Genomic DNA, 18782 nt, shown 5'->3' with positions numbered 1-18782 from the left:
GAACATGAGAGGGAAGGTTATGTGGTGTAGTGTATCTCCCTCAGAGAGAGACAGAGAGAGAAAGATCGGGCAGGGATTGTGGGGTGTTGTACTGGGATGTATTGATTGTTTTCACTGTGATATAATTGCAATTAAAGGTTGCAAACAGCTCAGTGGATCAGTTTCTCTGCTGTCACACAGCAGGACGCATGGCAGCATTGATGCATCCCAACACATTTCCTCAGCCAGCAGGGAAAAGTGCTAATACACTGTCGGTCCCTGTGGACTGTGTGTAGATTACTGCCATGGCGTGCAGTAATTTAGCTCTGCAACTCCATATAAACAAAGTATTTTACTGAAAAATAACACCACAGCCTCAACGAGACGAAAGGAGAAGTAGCATTTGTACTTCTGGGGTCAGGGGGAGAATAATACAAGAGATCAGGAAAAGTACATCTGGTATGTTGAAATCAGATTTCCCCATAGTACCTCTTTGGTGTTTGCAACTGGAACAATCTAAATACCCATCAAGGACTGTGGGCGGTCGTGAATATTTTTCTCTAAGACAGTCTTGGATTCCTGTTGGCCCATGAAGAAAGAAAGCAATACAAAGGTTTCCATTGTAAGTTACCAAAAATAACAATTCAGAGACCAATGACTTCCCTCAAAATTTCCGGTCTGTCAAAAAGCCCAGAAAAAATATATTAAAATGATATCTTTGAACTTCCTCCTCAGATGAATGGTTAGAAGTGGTGCAATTCCAAACTGTTATTCTGTACCCAAAACGATTCAATGTTTGCTCAGCTTAAAACTGCACCTGTCAATATTATCTAATTCACTGGCCGAGTTTCATGGGAAATGGCTCGGTCACAGTGATAAAACTCACAATCATCACTGAAGTCAACAGTCGCCATCAACTCTACAGTGTCAGAGTGTTTCCTATTGCTAAGATCATTGTGTTGTGTATTTTTCTGCCTGCAGATGATGGCTCACTCACTGCTTGTAGCTGCAGCAGGCAGCTGTTTTCTGTGTAAGAGCTCTAAAACCCCACTGAACACCACCTCACCGGCCATGAATGGCAGAGAGGGAAAGTGTTGCACTAACCTGTGAACTTAGTGGTGCGTTTAAAAGGTAAAGAGCCAGGTTTTTTCCCCTCTGGAGTTGGTGGAGAGGAAAACAGAATAAGCTAAAAAAAAAACAACAAAAAAAACATTTGTGACCTTCACTCATCAAGTGAGCAGTTTGTTAACACAGTCACTGTATGAATTTTAGGTGTTATAGTGTGTCAGTGTGTGATGAGTGGCAAAAAAACCCCAATCAATTCTGATTTGCAGGTGCAGATGAAAAGCAACAAATGAAGTAGAATGAAACAAGAACACAAAAAATGAAGAACACAACCTCCTCTGCTAACATTGGTATCTGCAAATATCTCAGACTATCGCATGTGCTTCTCAGAGCGCCCTTGGGTTCTGTGTGGTCACATACTGTTCCTCACAATAAGCTCGACATTTGTTGTATAAACAGCGTGAATATCAGAGCTTGCTGGAGTGAATGACTATGAACCAGCAGCACCATTAGCTTCTGACAGTGGAGTTTGAATTTTGAAGCTCCACTCTGACAACAATTTGAACTTTTCAAATGGTGTCACATTGACATAATCAACAGTTACCCCATGATAACCCCGTCTGACTCCCTATCACAGCCCCAATCAATGCATCCCATTAATTTTTTTTTTTTTTTGGAACCTCAATTTCCTGCCCGTGTGCGTGAGACATCTTTATGGGAACCAAATCGACTGTTCATTAACGAGAGGAAGCTGTATCAAGAACAAACATCTTTAATTAACACATCCCCAGCACTTCCTGTCTTTGATCTCCCCATTTGATTTATGCCTCTGCAAGAAAAGGGTGGGGTGGTGGTGGTGGTGGGGGGGGGGGGGCGGGGGTGCACGAGGAGTTCGGAGGGGACAAAGATGCTCTATGAGAGAACAGTGAAAACTGTGGAGCCCCTGTTGATCAGGAAGTCTCGCAGCATTAGGACCTTTTCCCTGTGTGTCAAGGGGCCAGCTCAATTACCAGTCAGTGCAGCTATCTCTGTAATAGCCTGATAAGGCAATAATCCCAAATCCATACAGTTTTAATGACTTTCTGTCTAATTAAGGACTGTTTTATAAAAGCCAGACACATCACAGGCCTGCTCATTGTCCAGAAAGCTATTGTTGGAAATATTAGCGTGACCAGTTAAGAATGACTAAATGGCTTTTAAAAAGTATTAATACATACATTTTACTCAGAGAATTAGTGTCATCATAAAGTAATCCATCTGTGATTGTGCTGCTCAGTGTCAAAGAGGTCAGAGCAAAGTAGAGGAGAGAAATCTTCCCTAACTTAGTTCTCACACCAGGATTTAAATCTCACCAGTGGGGAATGTAGATCTTAACTTTGTCTTCAAATGTGTTTGCATATCGCATTTTAGTACTAGACCAAAATCTGCAACAAATTTAAAATGGATTTGTATGTTCTTGAAAATGGAAATCCCAGGGCTGGCTGTCATCTGTCAGTCTCCTGTGAAGTGAAGAGATGACACATTTTTACCTTCAGATATGTCTCAAAGTCGAGATTCTGTGTTTGTTAGTCTTTAGCCCCCTCAAGTGGCGAGCTGTGACACTGTCCTGTCCTGTATGAAAATCATGTAGCCTATTATTCGGTGTCAAACATAAACTGCTATAAAGATATTATATAGTCCCTCTCTTGAACTGCTGAACTGACTTTGTGCTGTTTTTTTGGTCACATTTTTATGCTGAAAGAGAAGAAAGATCAACAACATCACAATAATCTTTCTTTCAATAATCTAATGTTTCTAAGGTCCTTGAAATGCACTAAGAGAGTTCTACTGTGCTATAGTGAGCCAGCTGACTTCTCTTAATTACACGAGAAGAAACCTGGCAAACATGGCCTAACACTGAAGTAAAAACATTTATTTTCCATTAGGATACATTAAAGACATGGAAATGTGTTTTTCCAGACTACATAAAGCACGCCAGTTCACATGGACATGTCATTATTTTCTGATGCAAATATTCACAAAAACTTGCAGTCTATTTCATCAGAAAACTCATTTTAAGGTCTCAAATTGGAGAGTAACAACAAATGTGATTTTCTGTATTTAAACAAATTCACTGAAAAGCCCCATTTTAAAAACTCTGGGTGGGAAGAATAGTTGTATGTTCAAGGACAAAGTTGTTTGTCATTGTACAATACAGATACACAGGTAGGCTAAAGTAGCCACACAGTATGTTTTGTGAGAGTTGCCAAAACATGTTGTTGGAAACATGGATTTTGTGTGCCCAAAAAGAAAAAAGAAAGAAACACTTGTGTCCTTCCCAACCATTTTTGCTGGTCAGAACAGGAAGTGTGTGGCAAGCGACTGTGATAACACAGTGTGAGACAAACCACAGGTGCACACCTGACTTGTGTTGCAGTGGAAAGTACATACACACTTTTCCACAGCAGCTGAAGGCCAGGCTGTGGTATAAAAGAAAGAAAGAGACATTCATTCCTCGCAGAAACTTTCAGACACACTGCAGACATGCTCAGGTTTTTGTTGTTGACAAGCCTCGCAGCCATTGGTAAGAGCACACTGCCATACAATCATTCATTATTGATCTTTGTCTGTCAGTCTATCAGTTACTCTCTCTGTCATCAGTCAGTCACTCTGTGTTAGTTTAGTCGAGACACAGGAGCTGCAGATTATGTGATCTATTTCATTTCTCTCTCCTCTGTCTGTGGTGGAAAGTAAATAATATTGTAAGGTTTCTGGTAAACCACATATGAATCAAACCCCTATTTTAATCTACTTGTTTTTTCTCAGTGCTGGCTGAGCTGGAGCCCCAGCCCAGGTACCTAGAGGACAGCGTTGAAAGGGTTGTGGGAGGTGAGGTGGCCAGACCCAACTCCTGGCCCTGGCAGGTAACCTTCTGCTGTGACACATAGTGTTTATAAGAGTTACATTTATATTTAAGCATGTGGATGATTTCAGCACAAAAACTATATCGTTCATCGACTGTGAATTAAGTTGGTTTTATTTTTCATACATACTAATATCTCTTTCCCCCCTCAGATCTCTCTTCAGTACAAATCTGGCAGCAGATTCTACCACACATGCGGAGGAACCCTGATTGAGAGAGGCTGGGTTATGACTGCAGCTCACTGTGTGGACAGGTATCATAATGATTAACCACTGCACACACTCAGTATCCTCTGGCCATGAAGGCTTTGATTAAAAAAAAAAAAGAAATAATGGCATTTGTTCAAAATGCATTGCTTACTCTTATCTTGAAACTCAGCCATGATTTATTTCAGTGTTTTAAATGTCGCCAGCATCAGGACGCAACTCACAACCTCATTTATAACTGTCACATTGTGAAGGGGATTTCATTTATTTGACTAGAAAGAAAAGAAAGACGAGAAGAAAAGTCTCCACAAAAATAAAGCAAGAAGCCAATTATTGGTGTTATTTATTTACCTTCTTTAGTTTACTGTAATAAGAATTGATAAGGCTCAAACTGACCTGCCATTAGTTTATTTGAATCACAGCTGTATCTAATATCTGACTGTTGCGTTTCACTTTGCTTTTTACAGCCCCAGGACTTGGCGTGTCATTATTGGTGAACATGACCTGAACAGCGTGAGTGGCAGGGAGCAGATCATGGACGTTGAAAATGTCTACATCCACCCTAGATGGGACGCCAGCAGATTGTCTCAGGGGTGAGGAGTGTATGATGATTATTTTTCATACCTTATGGGGGGGCTACCAATGTTTTTGGTGATTTTTAACTGGTACGATTAAGAATGTGTCTTCCCTGGAAGCGTTGTATCTTTCCTCCTGTTTACTGTAATACGGATCTCTACCTCAGATTCGACATCGCCCTGCTGCGCCTATCCTCTGATGCCACCCTGAACTCCTACGCCCAGCTGGGTTCTCTGCCCCCCTCTGGCCAGATTCTGCCCCACAACAATCTCTGCTACATCACCGGATGGGGACGCACTTCCAGTGAGTTGACAGCATGATCCCTCTGGGCACAAACTGTGGCTGGGTCCTTTCCATAAAGCTCAACATATCTTTCCTGTCTCTCCGTGTCTAGCTGGTGGCAGCCTGTCTGCCCAGCTCAAGCAGGCCTACCTCCCCCTTGTCGACCACAAGACCTGCTCTAGCTCTGACTGGTGGGGCGGCACTGTCAAGACCACCATGGTCTGTGGTGGTGGAGCTGCTGAGGCTGGATGCAATGTGAGTCTGCACTGATGTAAAACAGAAAACTGAAAAATATAAAGCCATAGATGTCATTTTACTTGTACTTGTGCCAAGCCAATGAAGTAGCAGGATAAAATGATATTAGGGAAAAAAAGAACAATTTAATCCACAATAAAAGTGGTCAACTGGTTTTAAATGCACCGCTGAATCATTATATCCATGATACTGAAGATGCTTTCTTTCATTGAATTCCTCTCAGGGTGACTCTGGTGGACCTCTGAACTGCATGGTTGATGGAAAATACTATGTCCATGGTATTGCCAGCTTTGTGTCTGGTTATGGATGCAATTATCCCAAGAAGCCCACCGTCTTCACCCGTGTGTCTGCCTACATCGAATGGATGGACTCGGTTAGTATGAGTGATATGCACATTTATGATAAGTGCTAGAAAAACCTATTACAGAACTCATCAATCAAGGGAAGATAGAATGGATATGGTATATTATTCTGGTGATATCATGTAGGTTTTATAAGATGTCTGATCACTGCTTTTCTTTTCCAGATCATGGCCTAAGCAAATGATGTTGTCCATGTGGCAGGATAGGAAGACAGAAACTGTATTCAACCATGTTTCCATCTACTGTCTTCACTTGTCTGGCCTTCATTTTCTGAAAATAAAGAAAAACATTTGATCAAAGTTTGTATCATGACTCATCTTTTTATCTGAAAGTTTATGCAACCAAGGCTGTGATGTGGCAGCGTGTTTTCACACTGTGATAAAGCCTGAGACAGACAACAGGTGCATGACTGACCACAGCCAAGCTCAGGTCAGCTCAGGTTCTGAGAGAACAGAGACGAGTTGCAGATGTGCTTTTGTGTGTTGGCTCCTCACCACTCTCACAGCCACAGGTAAGACATTTCAAAACAGCACAGTAAATAACAGCCTGATAGAAAATGTTTTCCTGGCTTGTGATAAAACACACAGACGCAGTTATTTCCACAAAAGGAAACCCTGATCACTGGTGTTTTGATGAGTTTCCTCTTGTGCCTCAGTGCTGGTTGAGTTGGAGCTTCAGACTAACTACACAAACAGCAGCACTAGGAAAGGTTGTGGGAGGTGATGAAGTGCCTTATCTCAGCTCATAGCCCTGGCAGGTGCAGTTACACCAGGCACAAAACAAAGTTGCAAGATCCTTTTCCTCCTCACAGTTCACTGCAGGTGTCAGATGGAGCCAAAACAGGTATAGGTTTGCATCATGTCTCCCAATTTGGTCTTTAAGTAGGCCTAGGCTAATTTCAGTCAAATACTCCACTATTCTGTCACCTCCAAAAGTATGCTGCATTAAATTGTTTTAAGGTTTAATGCTTTTTTCCATTTTAGCTACTGTATGAATTAGACAAGAATATTGATACCACTCTCATGTGCATTAGATGTAAAGCAAAGGCCAAAGCACAAAGACAAGGAACATAGGCTGAAACAGCTATCCTAATGCTACCCAAAGGTATGAAAATGCCTTATCATTTTCACACTTTTGAGTTTAGATGGGTTATGGTAAATGGTCTATATAGCGCTTCACAGTACATCACATTCACCCATTCACACACACATTCACACACTGATGGCGGAAGCTGCCATGCAAGGCGCCAACCATGACCCATCAGGAGCAGGGTGGGTAAGGTGTCTTGCCCAAGGACACTACGGCAGCAACCGGGACAGAGGGATTCGAACCGTCAACCCTCTGATCATTGGACGACCCGCTCTACCACCTGAGCCACTGCCGCCCCAGGTTAAACAAGATGACCTATGCTCATGTTGTGTATTTTATTAATATTTTCAGAGAGGACCATGCTGACTTTCCTGTCTTTGTGCTAAGCTAGGCTAACACACTCACCATAGCTATGAGTGGTGTCCGTCTGCTCATCTAATTGTTTGGTGAATGTGAACAGGTGGGTACTGTATATCTGTATAAAATATAAAAATTGTAGCTCAAGAAAAAAACAATCCCCTCAGAAGTATTTCTGAAGTAGGCCTAGTATTTGACAACAAAAGACCACCAGACCTGCACCAGCTGGCTGGTGGAGCAGCACTGTAGACCACCATGGTCTGTGCCAGGGGAGGTGCTGAGAGCGTAGTGTGAGTCTGCTGGTGTGAATGATATAAAAATATTGAATACACAGATAAAAAAAAAACAAAAAAACAAAAAAAACTGGACCTGCCAAACACAATTAAATACTCAATAAAAATGCAGGATTACACCTGAATAATATGAATCTCTGTCTGTTCTACTTAGATGCTTACATGTAGTGGGATAGCTACTATATTCATAGATACAGTACAGGTTTTAGCCACTTGTGACAAAGTGAGGATGCTGAAAATAATTTAATCAAAAGTTTATTTAAATCCTTAACAAATCAGTGTATTTAGTGTGACCACACAGCTCTCCTCAGCACACTTTGGTGAACTTAGCTCCATTCCTTTGTCCCTGTGTAGTTAATGATTGAGATCAGCAGGTCAAGACCATCAGTTGCAGGATGCCTTGTTCTTGTCGCTGAGAAGACTTTCTGTTTGTGTTACTTTATGTCTACTGTAGCCTATGTATGAGGTTGTTGTGCAATGATACAGAATACATTTGAATGGGTAAGAATCTAAACATCTAAAACAGTATGCCTTTCATCTCTTTTCTAGTTTATGGTAATGTATTTGTTTATGCGGATCAATTCTTGTGTTTGTGTTTTATAAGGTGACTTTGGTGGCCCTCTTCCCTGCATGGTGATGCATAATGATGGTATGTGAAGCTCACTATCTTCACCCACGTCTCTGTCACATAACACTGATTAACATGGTCACTAATGTGAACACACTGTAAATGAAAGGAGCTGTTACAAAGATTATTACATATTACATCAAACATTTTTTTTTCATTTTCCAGGTCATAAATATCTCTTGAAATGGATTATAGTCTTGCAACAGAAACAACTCTGAATTGAGCTGATTTTGCAACCCGTTTGCCTGTTCAGGCCTATCAATAAAAAAACTTTTTAAAAAAAATCAATATTTGTGTTTTAGACCATTTCTCAAGTGGTTTTTCAACAGACACAGACAAATGCTATATGATGCATCACACTCCACCATCAAAGTCAAATCTTTTCATTTGGATAAACACCCTACAAACCACTGCTTTATGCCACAATTTCCTTAATCAGCAAGTTCTCTATGCGACAGAGACGGGACTTGATTCACAGCCGAGCAGATGGTGCACCGAGGGGCTGTACCAGGGACATGAGGATAGACTTTTGTGTTTTTGACATAATGCAAATGTATTCTATTTCTGAGCTCTGTCTACTCAGCCACCGTGAGTAAATGCTGACAGTCATTTTGCAGTATTTTGTCTTTTGTTATTTTTCAAATTGAAGTTTTGTCCTCTAACTTTTCTTTTTTTCATCCGTCAGAAAGTGCGGTGTTTAATAAACAAAAGGTTTTTGTTACCCTTTTCTGTTGCCTCTCTGGTGGTTTTGTGACATTTCAGAAGAAAAAAAGCTGCAGTGAGTGAGTAGCTGTAGTACACGCATGATAAGTGTCTCCCTTCAGTGAGAACCACACATGTGTCACAGCTGTGCTTACAATCAAAATCCCAGACAGACTGACTGAACACTCTGACAGGAGGATTTCAAGATACTTTATATGTATCTTCACTGTGTAATAAAGAGGCAAAAGAATAGTGTCTTCATTGTGTTTTAGGTCAGTGCTTCCTTTTCTCCTCTGACTTCCTATTCCCTCACTTTTGTATGTTAAATCTTACAAGCTTATTTTATTGAATGTTTCATTTCGACCTTGAAACGCTGCAGTATCCTCCATAAATAAGACTAAAACAGGGCCTAAGGGGAGGCTATATCATTTATGTGAATGTGCTGGGTATTGGTTATGTGCTCACACAGCTATACTTTTATTACTCTAGGATTGCTGTAATGGATGTTTCTAACTACATTCTTTAAAGCCGAAATAAAGAAATCTCACACTAGAACATCCTCTGCATACTAACAGGCCCTTTGTTTATCACATGTTTAAATTCACAGTTGCATTTAATCGGAGAAACAGTAGTGCAATTGTTCTTTTTTCAGTTCCAAGATGAACAGTATGTGATAAAAGATCCTTCTAAGAAAGACTCACTTAATGGGTTTCTTACCTCCACACAGGTGTTTACACACAGGCAGCAATTGAGGAGTTCCATTAAAGCCACATGAAAACCAAAGTGTAAAACTGAGAATTGTTTGCCAGATAATTTCTTGTTGACAGGAAGGTGCTGTTCCCCTGTAAGATGTTGAATTTTTCATTTTGACACCAGCTTTGTCAAATGAAACATAACATAGAGACCACTGTGCAGGTAGGGAGGTTTTTTTTGTTTTTTTTAGGTGCTTTTCTTTACAAGAAAGTGAATGAGGACACTTCCCAAACTGGCAACATATTCCCTTAGATTAGTTGATTTTTTTGTTTTATATGATAGAAAAAAATGACATGACAGACACATCCAGTAGGTTTTTACTGCGAGGCAGCCTTCTGTGGGACACAGGCACAGTAATACTCACCTGCTGTGGGTCTTGTCGGAGAGGAGCAGATAACAGAAGTCAGGTTGTAGCCTACAGCGTGTCATTGATGAGCTGTCTGAGTGTGGCTCAGCAGCTGCAGGATGTGCGCTCGGTATCTGCAGCAGAGAACAGCACTGTCTACCTAAATGTCTACTTCCTGAGGCCATGATAAGTCTGGCATACAGATTTTAAAATAAAACTCAATATTGTGCCTGTTGCACAGAGCAAATATCCTGCATTTGAATATGTGTCGGTAAAAATGAATCTGTTTTTAAATCAAAATCATGTTTTATATATATTTATACAATTTACATTCTCCTCAATTGTCCATGTCCCCTTAGACTAAAGTAAGCTGCAGGAACTCTTTCTACTATGCAACAACACTGGGACATATGCAGAATATGTAATATCACATCCACAGGGCTCATGAATACTTATCAAAGGCTTTAAGTGGAACACTGTATTTTAGCCTGGGGCTTTAAACATGATCTTGATCTATATTAATCAACTTGTGACATGTACAGATATGTACAGTTCATAATCCCATTACTGTCCTTCCTCTCGCTATGTTCCCTTCTACCCTATGTGGAGCTCAGCTGTCTGTCCAGCTTAAACAACCTGCTGTTGACTTTAGATCAGCTTTGACCTGACTGTGAGTTTCTGTGATAGTGCTCGCTCTCGCTCATTTTTTATGTATCATGACTCTGTGCCCCCTTTCAAAGCATGCTGTGGATCCATGCATGGCATACTGTGTGTGACACAGCCTGATCCCCTCAACCAGCCCAAGTCATCACACATGAAAGTAATCCCATATAACCCTCATGTGCTGTGTACTTTCATTGTCTAAAACTATTACATTTCTTTCCAGCCACTCCAGTTTGTGTAAGACGCACTTACAAAAAACACAAATATACTGTACTGTAGATGCAAGAGCACTTTCAGGAAATTAAAGCAGCATATGGTGCAGCTAAAACGTTTCAGAAATCACATTCAGAAACTGCAAGATTCTTTCTCTTAGTGCTGGAGCACTATATCATTTCTTAAAATAAAATTAAAAAAATGGTATTTTTCCCCCCCTGACAGATCCCAGTGGTTGATCGCCTCCATTTGACAGCCAGAAAGAGAACAAAGTCGTATACACACTGACACTGTGGAGTAAAATGCATGTCAAGATGGGTTTTAACTGCAGAGGTGCACTTTAGGAAAATGTCAGAATGTATTTGTGCGCACTGTTTTCAGCCTCTTTCTATCTTTGGCAAGCAGCAAGTTGCCCTTAACGCAGCAAACAATAACTGGAGGGTAGGGGATGGAGGGTGACAAATGCTGTACAGACTGTAAAGCAGCTTGAGGCAAATTTGTGTATTGCGATATTGAGCCAGAGGAATATAACTGAGTTATGAGGACTGAGGCTTATAGAAAAAGATCAAATATTTCAGGTAGAGGTTTTGTAATGAAAAACAGACAGAGACCTAGAGTATACAGTATAAGACAATCTTATGCCGGACTACGAGGCCAGTGCTAGTGGAAAAAAAAAAAAAGATCTCTTAGCTGAGTCAGTAATTCTGCATATTATGTGATAGTGATAACGGTGAGACAGACACAGGTGGGCATGCTGGCACTGAACAAACCAAACTCACACACACACACACGCAAAAAGACAAAATGAGGACAAGGGGCCCAGAGGGTATAAAAAGAGAATCAGACAGAATTCTCCAGTGCAGAACTTCAGGAGACTGCAGACATGCTCAGGTTTCTTGTGTTGACCTCTCTTGCAGCCCTCGGTAAAAATTTGATTGTTCCTCACTCTTGAAATTCTGCACATTCCCGCCTCTTCCTAACACACTTGACCAGATGATATGTGACTGATGTGCTGCCCGTGCTTCTGTGTTTCTCAGTGCTGGCTGAGCTGGAGCCCCAGCCCAGGTACCTCGAGGATGACAGTGTGGAGGAGAGAGTTGTAGGAGGAGAAGTGGCCAGACCCAACTCCTGGCCCTGGCAGGTACAGTGCTCAACAGCAGCAGCAGGCTCAAGATGAACGATTTATAATAATAATACATTTTATTTATAACGCGCTTTTACAAGTGCTTAAGGTTAAAAAAAAAAGACATAAAATGAAAAGAGGGTACAGTAAAAGAACAGTTTACAGATTAAAAGCCAGTTTAATAACGTGTGTTTTTAGTGATTTGAAGGTGTGGGGTCTGTACAGTCTCTGATTTAGCCAAAAAAAAGAGAAGAAGTTTAGTGTAAAGATAGCAATAATACAATGAGAAATTCTCTGGGCTCTGTTTTCTTTCTTGTACTGTGCCATAACAAGCACCCCTGCCATGAAAAGCAGCCCTTAAGGTTTGCTTGTAGTGATGATAAGTTGGGGTTTTAGTTAAGGTTGCTTTTCGCAGCAGGGGTGCTTATTACAGCATAACAACCGCTCTGTGCCCTTATGTTCCATAATATCTTGGACACTATTTTTGTGTGTAATCACACACATGTAAAGCTGTCCCCTTGTTAATACTGTCTGTCCTTATTTCATCAGATCTCTCTCCAGTACAAATCTGGCTCCAGGTTCCACCACACCTGTGGAGGAACCCTGATCAAGAGAGGATGGGTCATGACTGCTGCGCACTGTGTGGACCGGTGAGAGCTTTAGTGCATCACAGAAGTCTAAATCTAACAGGAATCTGGATGAAGTAGAAACATGGTGCTGACTGAGCTGAACAGTAACATTTCCTGCTGTGAGCATAGCTGAGACACTGTGGATGTAGATAAAACCGGTTGTATTTCAGCTACTGTTTTAAATCAACGATCAAACATCCAGTGACAATTCCACACAAAACATATGCCCCGTGTAAAATATTGATTTTCAACAGATGTCCATTCAGAGACAAGTAGGCTACCTGCCAGCGGAAGGATGAAAATGTTCTTTCTTTTATGTTGACAGCTCCAGGACTTGGCGTGTTGTTCTGGGAGATCACAACATCAACACCAATGAGGGCAGAGAACAGTTCATGAGCGTGAGCCGTGTCCACATTCACCCCAGGTGGAACTCCAACAACGTTGCTGGAGGGTAAGTTGTTACTGCACCAAGTCTAACTCACCTCTGTATACAAAATGAACAAATACTGATACATGTTGAAAGCATGTAGTTACACGAAAAATGTGGATATTACATCTAAATGTATTGTCAGTGTCAGTTTGATTTTTGCTGAGCGTAAAATCCTTATTGGACTTTACTCTGAGCATGAATTGTGAAACACAACGAATCATACAGTCCAAACTTAATTAGAGCTGCAACTCTAATTCTGTCTCTAAATTAAACTTTACATTTGTCAACTGGCAGAAAATTAATTGGAAGCTATTGATAATCAGTTTATTGCCTAAATTGTTGCCAAATTGTCAGTGTGTTCCACAGCTTCACAGACATTAGGATTTGCTGCTGTAAAAGGAATATTTTTGAGTTTTGTACCAAGAGAGGATCAGACAAAGCAGACGGATTATAGATCCACCTCTGGCTTTAAGAAACAACAATGAACAAAGCAATTAGTAGATTAGGCTAGAAAATCTAATCTGCAGATTAATTAATAATGAGATAACCATTAGTTTGCCCGAAACCACTTTATTCAAAAGGCAGACAATAGCCTCTCTTAAGAAAAAAGTCAATTACAACACGCTTCTGTAGACACAGGGGAAACATTATAACTCACTGACCTCTGACCCTCAGGTATGACATCGCTCTCCTGCGTCTGTCCTCTGATGCTACTCTGAACAACTACGTCCAGCTCGGCGCTCTGCCTCCCTCTGGTCAGATCCTGCCCCACAACAACCCCTGCTACATCACCGGATGGGGACGCACACAGAGTAAGTGTGGCTTAATGATACAGTAGATGATGAATTAGAGAGTTTGGTGTTTACATCCAGTAAGAGAGCTACCGTATGTGCAGTATAAGGCATGATCGAGCTTTCAGAAGCTTAAACACAGCTCTCATGTTGCCTCCAGCTGGAGGTCAGCTGTCTGCCCAGCTGAAGCAGGCCTCCCTGCCCTCTGTTGACCACAAGACCTGCACTAGCTACGGATGGTGGGGCAGCACCGTGAAGGACACCATGGTCTGTGCCGGTGGCGGCAGTGAGTCTGGTTGCCAGGTGAGTCTAAGAGATCTTAGGACTTTATCATACAATCTATTCTCACATTCTCTGCAGTTACAGTATCATCTGCACAACTGAACCCAGGACTTGGAGACGGTATCCATAGTATTTCAGTACCTAAATTGCCACCCTTTATCAAGGGTTGTAATTAGAGATGCACCGATCCAGTTTTTTCCGATTCAATCCGATATCGATACCTGGGCTGAGCGTATTGGCCGATACAGATAGGCTACCAATCCGATACTACTGTTGAATGAATGAACCGTATACCTTGCCATGTGAGTGAACTCATCAGGCTTGACAGAAACATTTAGCCTTGTTAAGAAAAAAGGTAACAAATAAACACATATAAATGTACTTAATATTATTTATTAACAAATAAAAAAGTGTACATTAGCAGCAAAAAGAAATAAATAACACTAGATTGCTGTAACTGTATTGCTGTGTATGATATTAATAGAAAAGAAATGACTGGATCGGAATGCTGGATCGGCCTCATTCATCAGATATCCGATCCAGCTAATTAGTCAATATCGGAGCTGACATCCGATCCGGGTATCGGATCGATGCATCTCTAGTTAGTGGTAGTAGTTGCAACTTGTAGCTTTATTAGTGATCAATCAAGTATTTAATTATGCTTTATGAATCATTATAATCAAGTTATTAATAAGAAACACATTTGGATATATAAGCTTCAAAAAGAAAGGCAAAAACAATCTTTCACAGCCTAGCAACCTTCCTCTTAATATTAATAACAGACCTTAAAGGATTTAAAATGCAATTCATTACAACAAAATTCTTGTTTGAAAGTTATTCTGTTATTTTATTTTATTCCCCCCAGCTCAGAGTTTGAATTCAGTTCATTCCTTTAGTTGTCTCCTAAAAACATGGACTGCAGGAATTATGTGTGGATATAAGCAGGAGCTGGGACAAACGCTGGAAAGAACTTGTCAGATTTCAGTCCCACTCCACCATAACAAAGTGAGATTGAATGTCCCCCACTGAGCTAAAGCCTGACCCTTTCCTGTCAAGGAAGATATTTTGGAGGACACATGTGGGATTACTTGCTGCATCAGCAGGGGCATAAGTCAGGAACAAAGATCCGGGCTATTGCTTAAGCTGCACAAAGTGTCAAAGTCTTGCAAACTCATGTTCTGCACAAACTTGCTCAAGGCAGTGTGAGATTAAAAGGGGATACGAGAAGCTAGTGGGAACATGTTGCTCTTTGAAGAAGGAGCTATTTTTCCAACTGCAGAAATAAAGCCATCAGTCATTGGTTCTGAGATCTGACTGTGCTGTGGTGTTTTCTCTGAATCCAGGGTGACTCTGGCGGCCCCCTGAACTGCAGCGTTGGCGGCCGTTGGGTTGTCCACGGTGTGACCAGCTTCGTGTCCTCCTCCGGCTGCAACGCCTACAGGAAGCCCACCGTCTTCACCCGTGCCTCTGCCTACATCAGCTGGATGAACAGCGTCAGTATTCACCACTAACACATACGTCAGACAATCATGCTATTTGCAGAAAAAAGTGTTCTATAATGATTTATTTTATCCTTACTTTATCAGATCATGGGTTAAGGAGAACAATGATCTCCATGGCGACGAGGACTCTGGATTCATCTCTGCTTCTGTCCGACTCTATCAGAATAAAACATCCTATAATGTGCATTTGCCTTGTGTCATTTTTTTTTCTCCAGACACTGGTCAGCCATAAGTAGGGAAATGTGATTTAGATTGCATGAGTGGTTCTGCAAAAAAAAATTACCAACTGTATGTCTATCCAGATATTTGTGTGAGATGACCTTTAGCAACTAAATAGATTTTTTTAAATGAAGAGAACTGCTACAGGCAAGATTTATTAAATATTACTTTCATTAAAGCGGTGGAAAATCACATGTGATAAGACTTTAATAACTGTAAAGTTTCAAAGCCATAAAAATGAGTTAACATCAACTGATGGAAAGAGGCTCCAAAACCGCCAAGAAGAGCATGTAAAATAAATGAATAATAATAAATAATCCAATCAAAAGCAAAATATTGAATGCCCTTGTACTCCACTTACAATGTCAACTGCTGATGAATAATTCATATCAACACATGACAAAGTAAACAACAACAAACTGATAGGCTGGCTTGATTGAGTTAAATTAAATAACAGTAAATTGGACATAATGTGCACAGCAGTGTGTGACATTAATCTTTCAGTCATGCCCCACATGCAAATTTCTATTCAGTGTCATAGATTTGCATTCAGATGTTTAACTGCTCTGTCCAGTGTTTTATAGTCGTTCTATTCTCCATGCTCTGTTCCCTGTGGCTCGGTCCCTGGGGAGGCTGGAGTCTGTTAGTGGACTGTGAGAGGAGATCACAGCGTCAACAGGAACCCCACAGCAAAAACACTCCTGAACTGCAAATGCAGAATACTAACTGTATACCACTTCTATGATAGATGCCTTATTCATGACAAAAAGTAACACATTGAAATCGCTATAATCTGGACAAGACGGTTCCACATCAAACAATTGCCACGGGAAAAAAATAAAAATAAAAAATAGCTCAAGCTGTCATAAAAGATGAACTGCCACTTGGATGAAAAACAATATAAAAAGAAAGTGGACAGTGGACACACACACACACACACACACACACACACACACACACACACACACACACACACACACACACACACACACACACACACACACACACACACACACCAAAAAAAAAAAAAACTAACACCAGCCTTGACTGGGGGAGATAAGCATGAGATGGAAAACATCTGCGTTGTAAGGGAGAGAACAGCCTGTATCGCTTACTACAGCACAAGTCCTACACTTACATAGTATGAGGTATGCATATTGAATTTATGATCATCTGCAAGGCCTGACACGCACCAAGCAGCGACTGCTGACAGCTCCGAAAGCTTTGAGGAAGTTAGTTAATGTCATCAGGGGCGGGTCCAGAGTATTTTCTGGTGGGGGGGGCACAGGGGTACAGTAACACAAATGAAGGCTGCCACTGATTGCTCTGCTGAATGTTCATATTGTACAGTTACACACGTCTTCATCTTGCTTTTACTGGCCACATTGAATCTTTCACCTTGTAAGGAAGATGTCTGTGACCTTTTTATTTCCCATTTGTCAATCAATAACCAACTCTATCTTGTAAATAAGAAGTGTTAGCGGAAAAAGTAACACAATAAATTAAAACAATAAATGTGAACATCAATAACAGACATACTCTTACCCAGTAGTTAGAGCTCAACTCTGTACAATAAACATCTCAGTGTTTTGTGTAACAGTTGGTCAGTGTATGCAGAATAACCAGAACAAGCATTACTCAAATGGTGAAATTCAGAACAATAACAATCTTTTATTACACCATTTTCTATATTTACTATACAGAACACTATAGGATGTTTTCTGTAAAGAGTTGATTAAGAGCCTAGAGTAAATATAGCAGTGTTAAAGAGCTTTACACAGTGATTCACATTACCTCAGGTCAATGACCATTGTGGGGGGGCACACAGAGTGGCCAATTAGATTGTCGGGGGGGCATGTGCCCCCTTGTGCCACCATGAAAGACCCGCCCCTGATATTATGTCATTCCTAATGATCTGCTTCCAGGTTATGTTTGGCAGGGTCAGAATTATTTTAGACAGACAGACAGACAGACAGACAGACAGACAGACAGACAGACAGACAGACAGACAGACAGACAGACAGACAGATACTTCTTGAGAACCTTGCCTCCTATGCTCCTGTTTTCGTGACCCAGTAAATCACTTGTGTTACAGCAGCTCCTGAGAAGTAACCCATGTCAGAGAGACTGACTCACTGGTCAGATGGCAAACAGTGCCATATTGTCTGAGTTTTTTTTCTTCTTCTGAGTGTGTGTGTATGTCCGCGCCTGTTTGTGTGTGAAACATTTTGTTGTGCCTCTGCAGCCGTGTGGCCATATGGTGGTGATGATGACTTTACATCCTCCAGTAAATGTTGTCATATTGTCCCACTGTAACAAGGGGACCTGTAAATTTAAGTGGAATGCCAACTGCGTCTCTAACAAGCCAGAGGTACATTCAAAAATGTTTAAAGCTTTTACAGTGTCATTGGATTTCTGACCGTAAAGTGTACAGAGCTTTTCTATGTTTAAGCTGCTTTGAGGGTAGGGATGTTAATTTTCAAGCAAAAATTATATCTGAATGACTTAAACAAATATTTTCATGCTTTTCGGAAATGTATATTTATGAAGGAAAAAGCTACTGTGATAAGAAATAGTGCATTACATTGCCATATAACCTTAGGTAATCTTATGGTCCCTGCAGGCTTGTCCAGAGGCCGTCCTGAAATCCATCCAGCTCGGCTCCCTGCCAATGTTTTGTGCACATCCAGTCCCTGGGCAACCTCTGCTAAATCACTGTACACACCTCCGTGTAGATGATTAAATCGTCTAGTTTCAGGGTGGGTGGGTAAAACAAACTAACGGACAAATGCTAATGGGTTTTTAGTTGTGTGTTGGAAAATTTGCTGCTTGATTACCTGCCATTTTGGAAGATAATTGGGAAGTAATTGGAAATCTTAATTTCTGTCAGAAAACACAGAGTTTCTGTAAATGATTCGCATAGAAATCGGCCAAACAATTCCACTACCAGCATGAAACATCAGCTACTTCATTCTCATAAGACTAATAAGTGTCTACAGCAATGCTAGCTGCCCGAGGCTGTACTTAGGCACAGTGGCGCCTAACTGAGGAGAATGTTAATGTCTGCATACTAATACAATCACAATAACAAATGCTAACATGCTGATGTTAATCTGGTATAATATTTACCATTTG

General features: G+C 40.9%; 2 protein-coding genes across 3 annotated transcripts; both read left to right on the top strand.

Annotated features, from left to right (window-relative positions):
• The first annotated feature begins 3562 nt into the window (after positions 1–3562).
• Positions 3563–5918, top strand: LOC146988069 (elastase-1-like). The gene is made up of 8 exons (XM_085777712.1): positions 3563–3607; positions 3850–3947; positions 4099–4199; positions 4620–4745; positions 4895–5031; positions 5123–5265; positions 5489–5638; positions 5792–5918. The coding sequence occupies exons 1-8, from the start codon at positions 3568–3570 to the stop codon at positions 5801–5803; spliced, it is 807 nt and encodes a 268-aa protein (XP_085633838.1). The 5' UTR covers positions 3563–3567; the 3' UTR covers positions 5804–5918.
• A 5631-nt stretch (positions 5919–11549) lies between these two features.
• Positions 11550–15612, top strand: LOC146988068 (elastase-1-like). 2 transcript variants are annotated; one of them, XM_085777711.1, is made up of 8 exons: positions 11550–11594; positions 11709–11812; positions 12344–12444; positions 12749–12874; positions 13529–13665; positions 13805–13947; positions 15270–15419; positions 15513–15612. In XM_085777711.1, exons 1-8 carry the CDS (start codon positions 11555–11557, stop codon positions 15522–15524), a joined length of 813 nt encoding a protein of 270 aa, XP_085633837.1. In that variant the 5' UTR covers positions 11550–11554; the 3' UTR covers positions 15525–15612. The 2 variants fall into 2 exon arrangements, with proteins under 2 accessions (XP_085633837.1, XP_085633835.1); XM_085777709.1 differs by lacking the exon at positions 15513–15612 and having other exon boundaries at positions 15270–15437.
• Positions 15613–18782: the final 3170 nt, after the last annotated feature.

Source organism: Trachurus japonicus, chromosome 5, assembly GCF_045865225.1.
Source record: "Trachurus japonicus isolate A0001 chromosome 5, Traja_1.0".
NCBI lineage: Eukaryota > Metazoa > Chordata > Actinopteri > Carangiformes > Carangidae > Trachurus > Trachurus japonicus.
The sequence above is the reverse complement of the archived record's forward strand: the minus strand, read 5'-3'. Positions and strand labels throughout refer to the sequence as shown.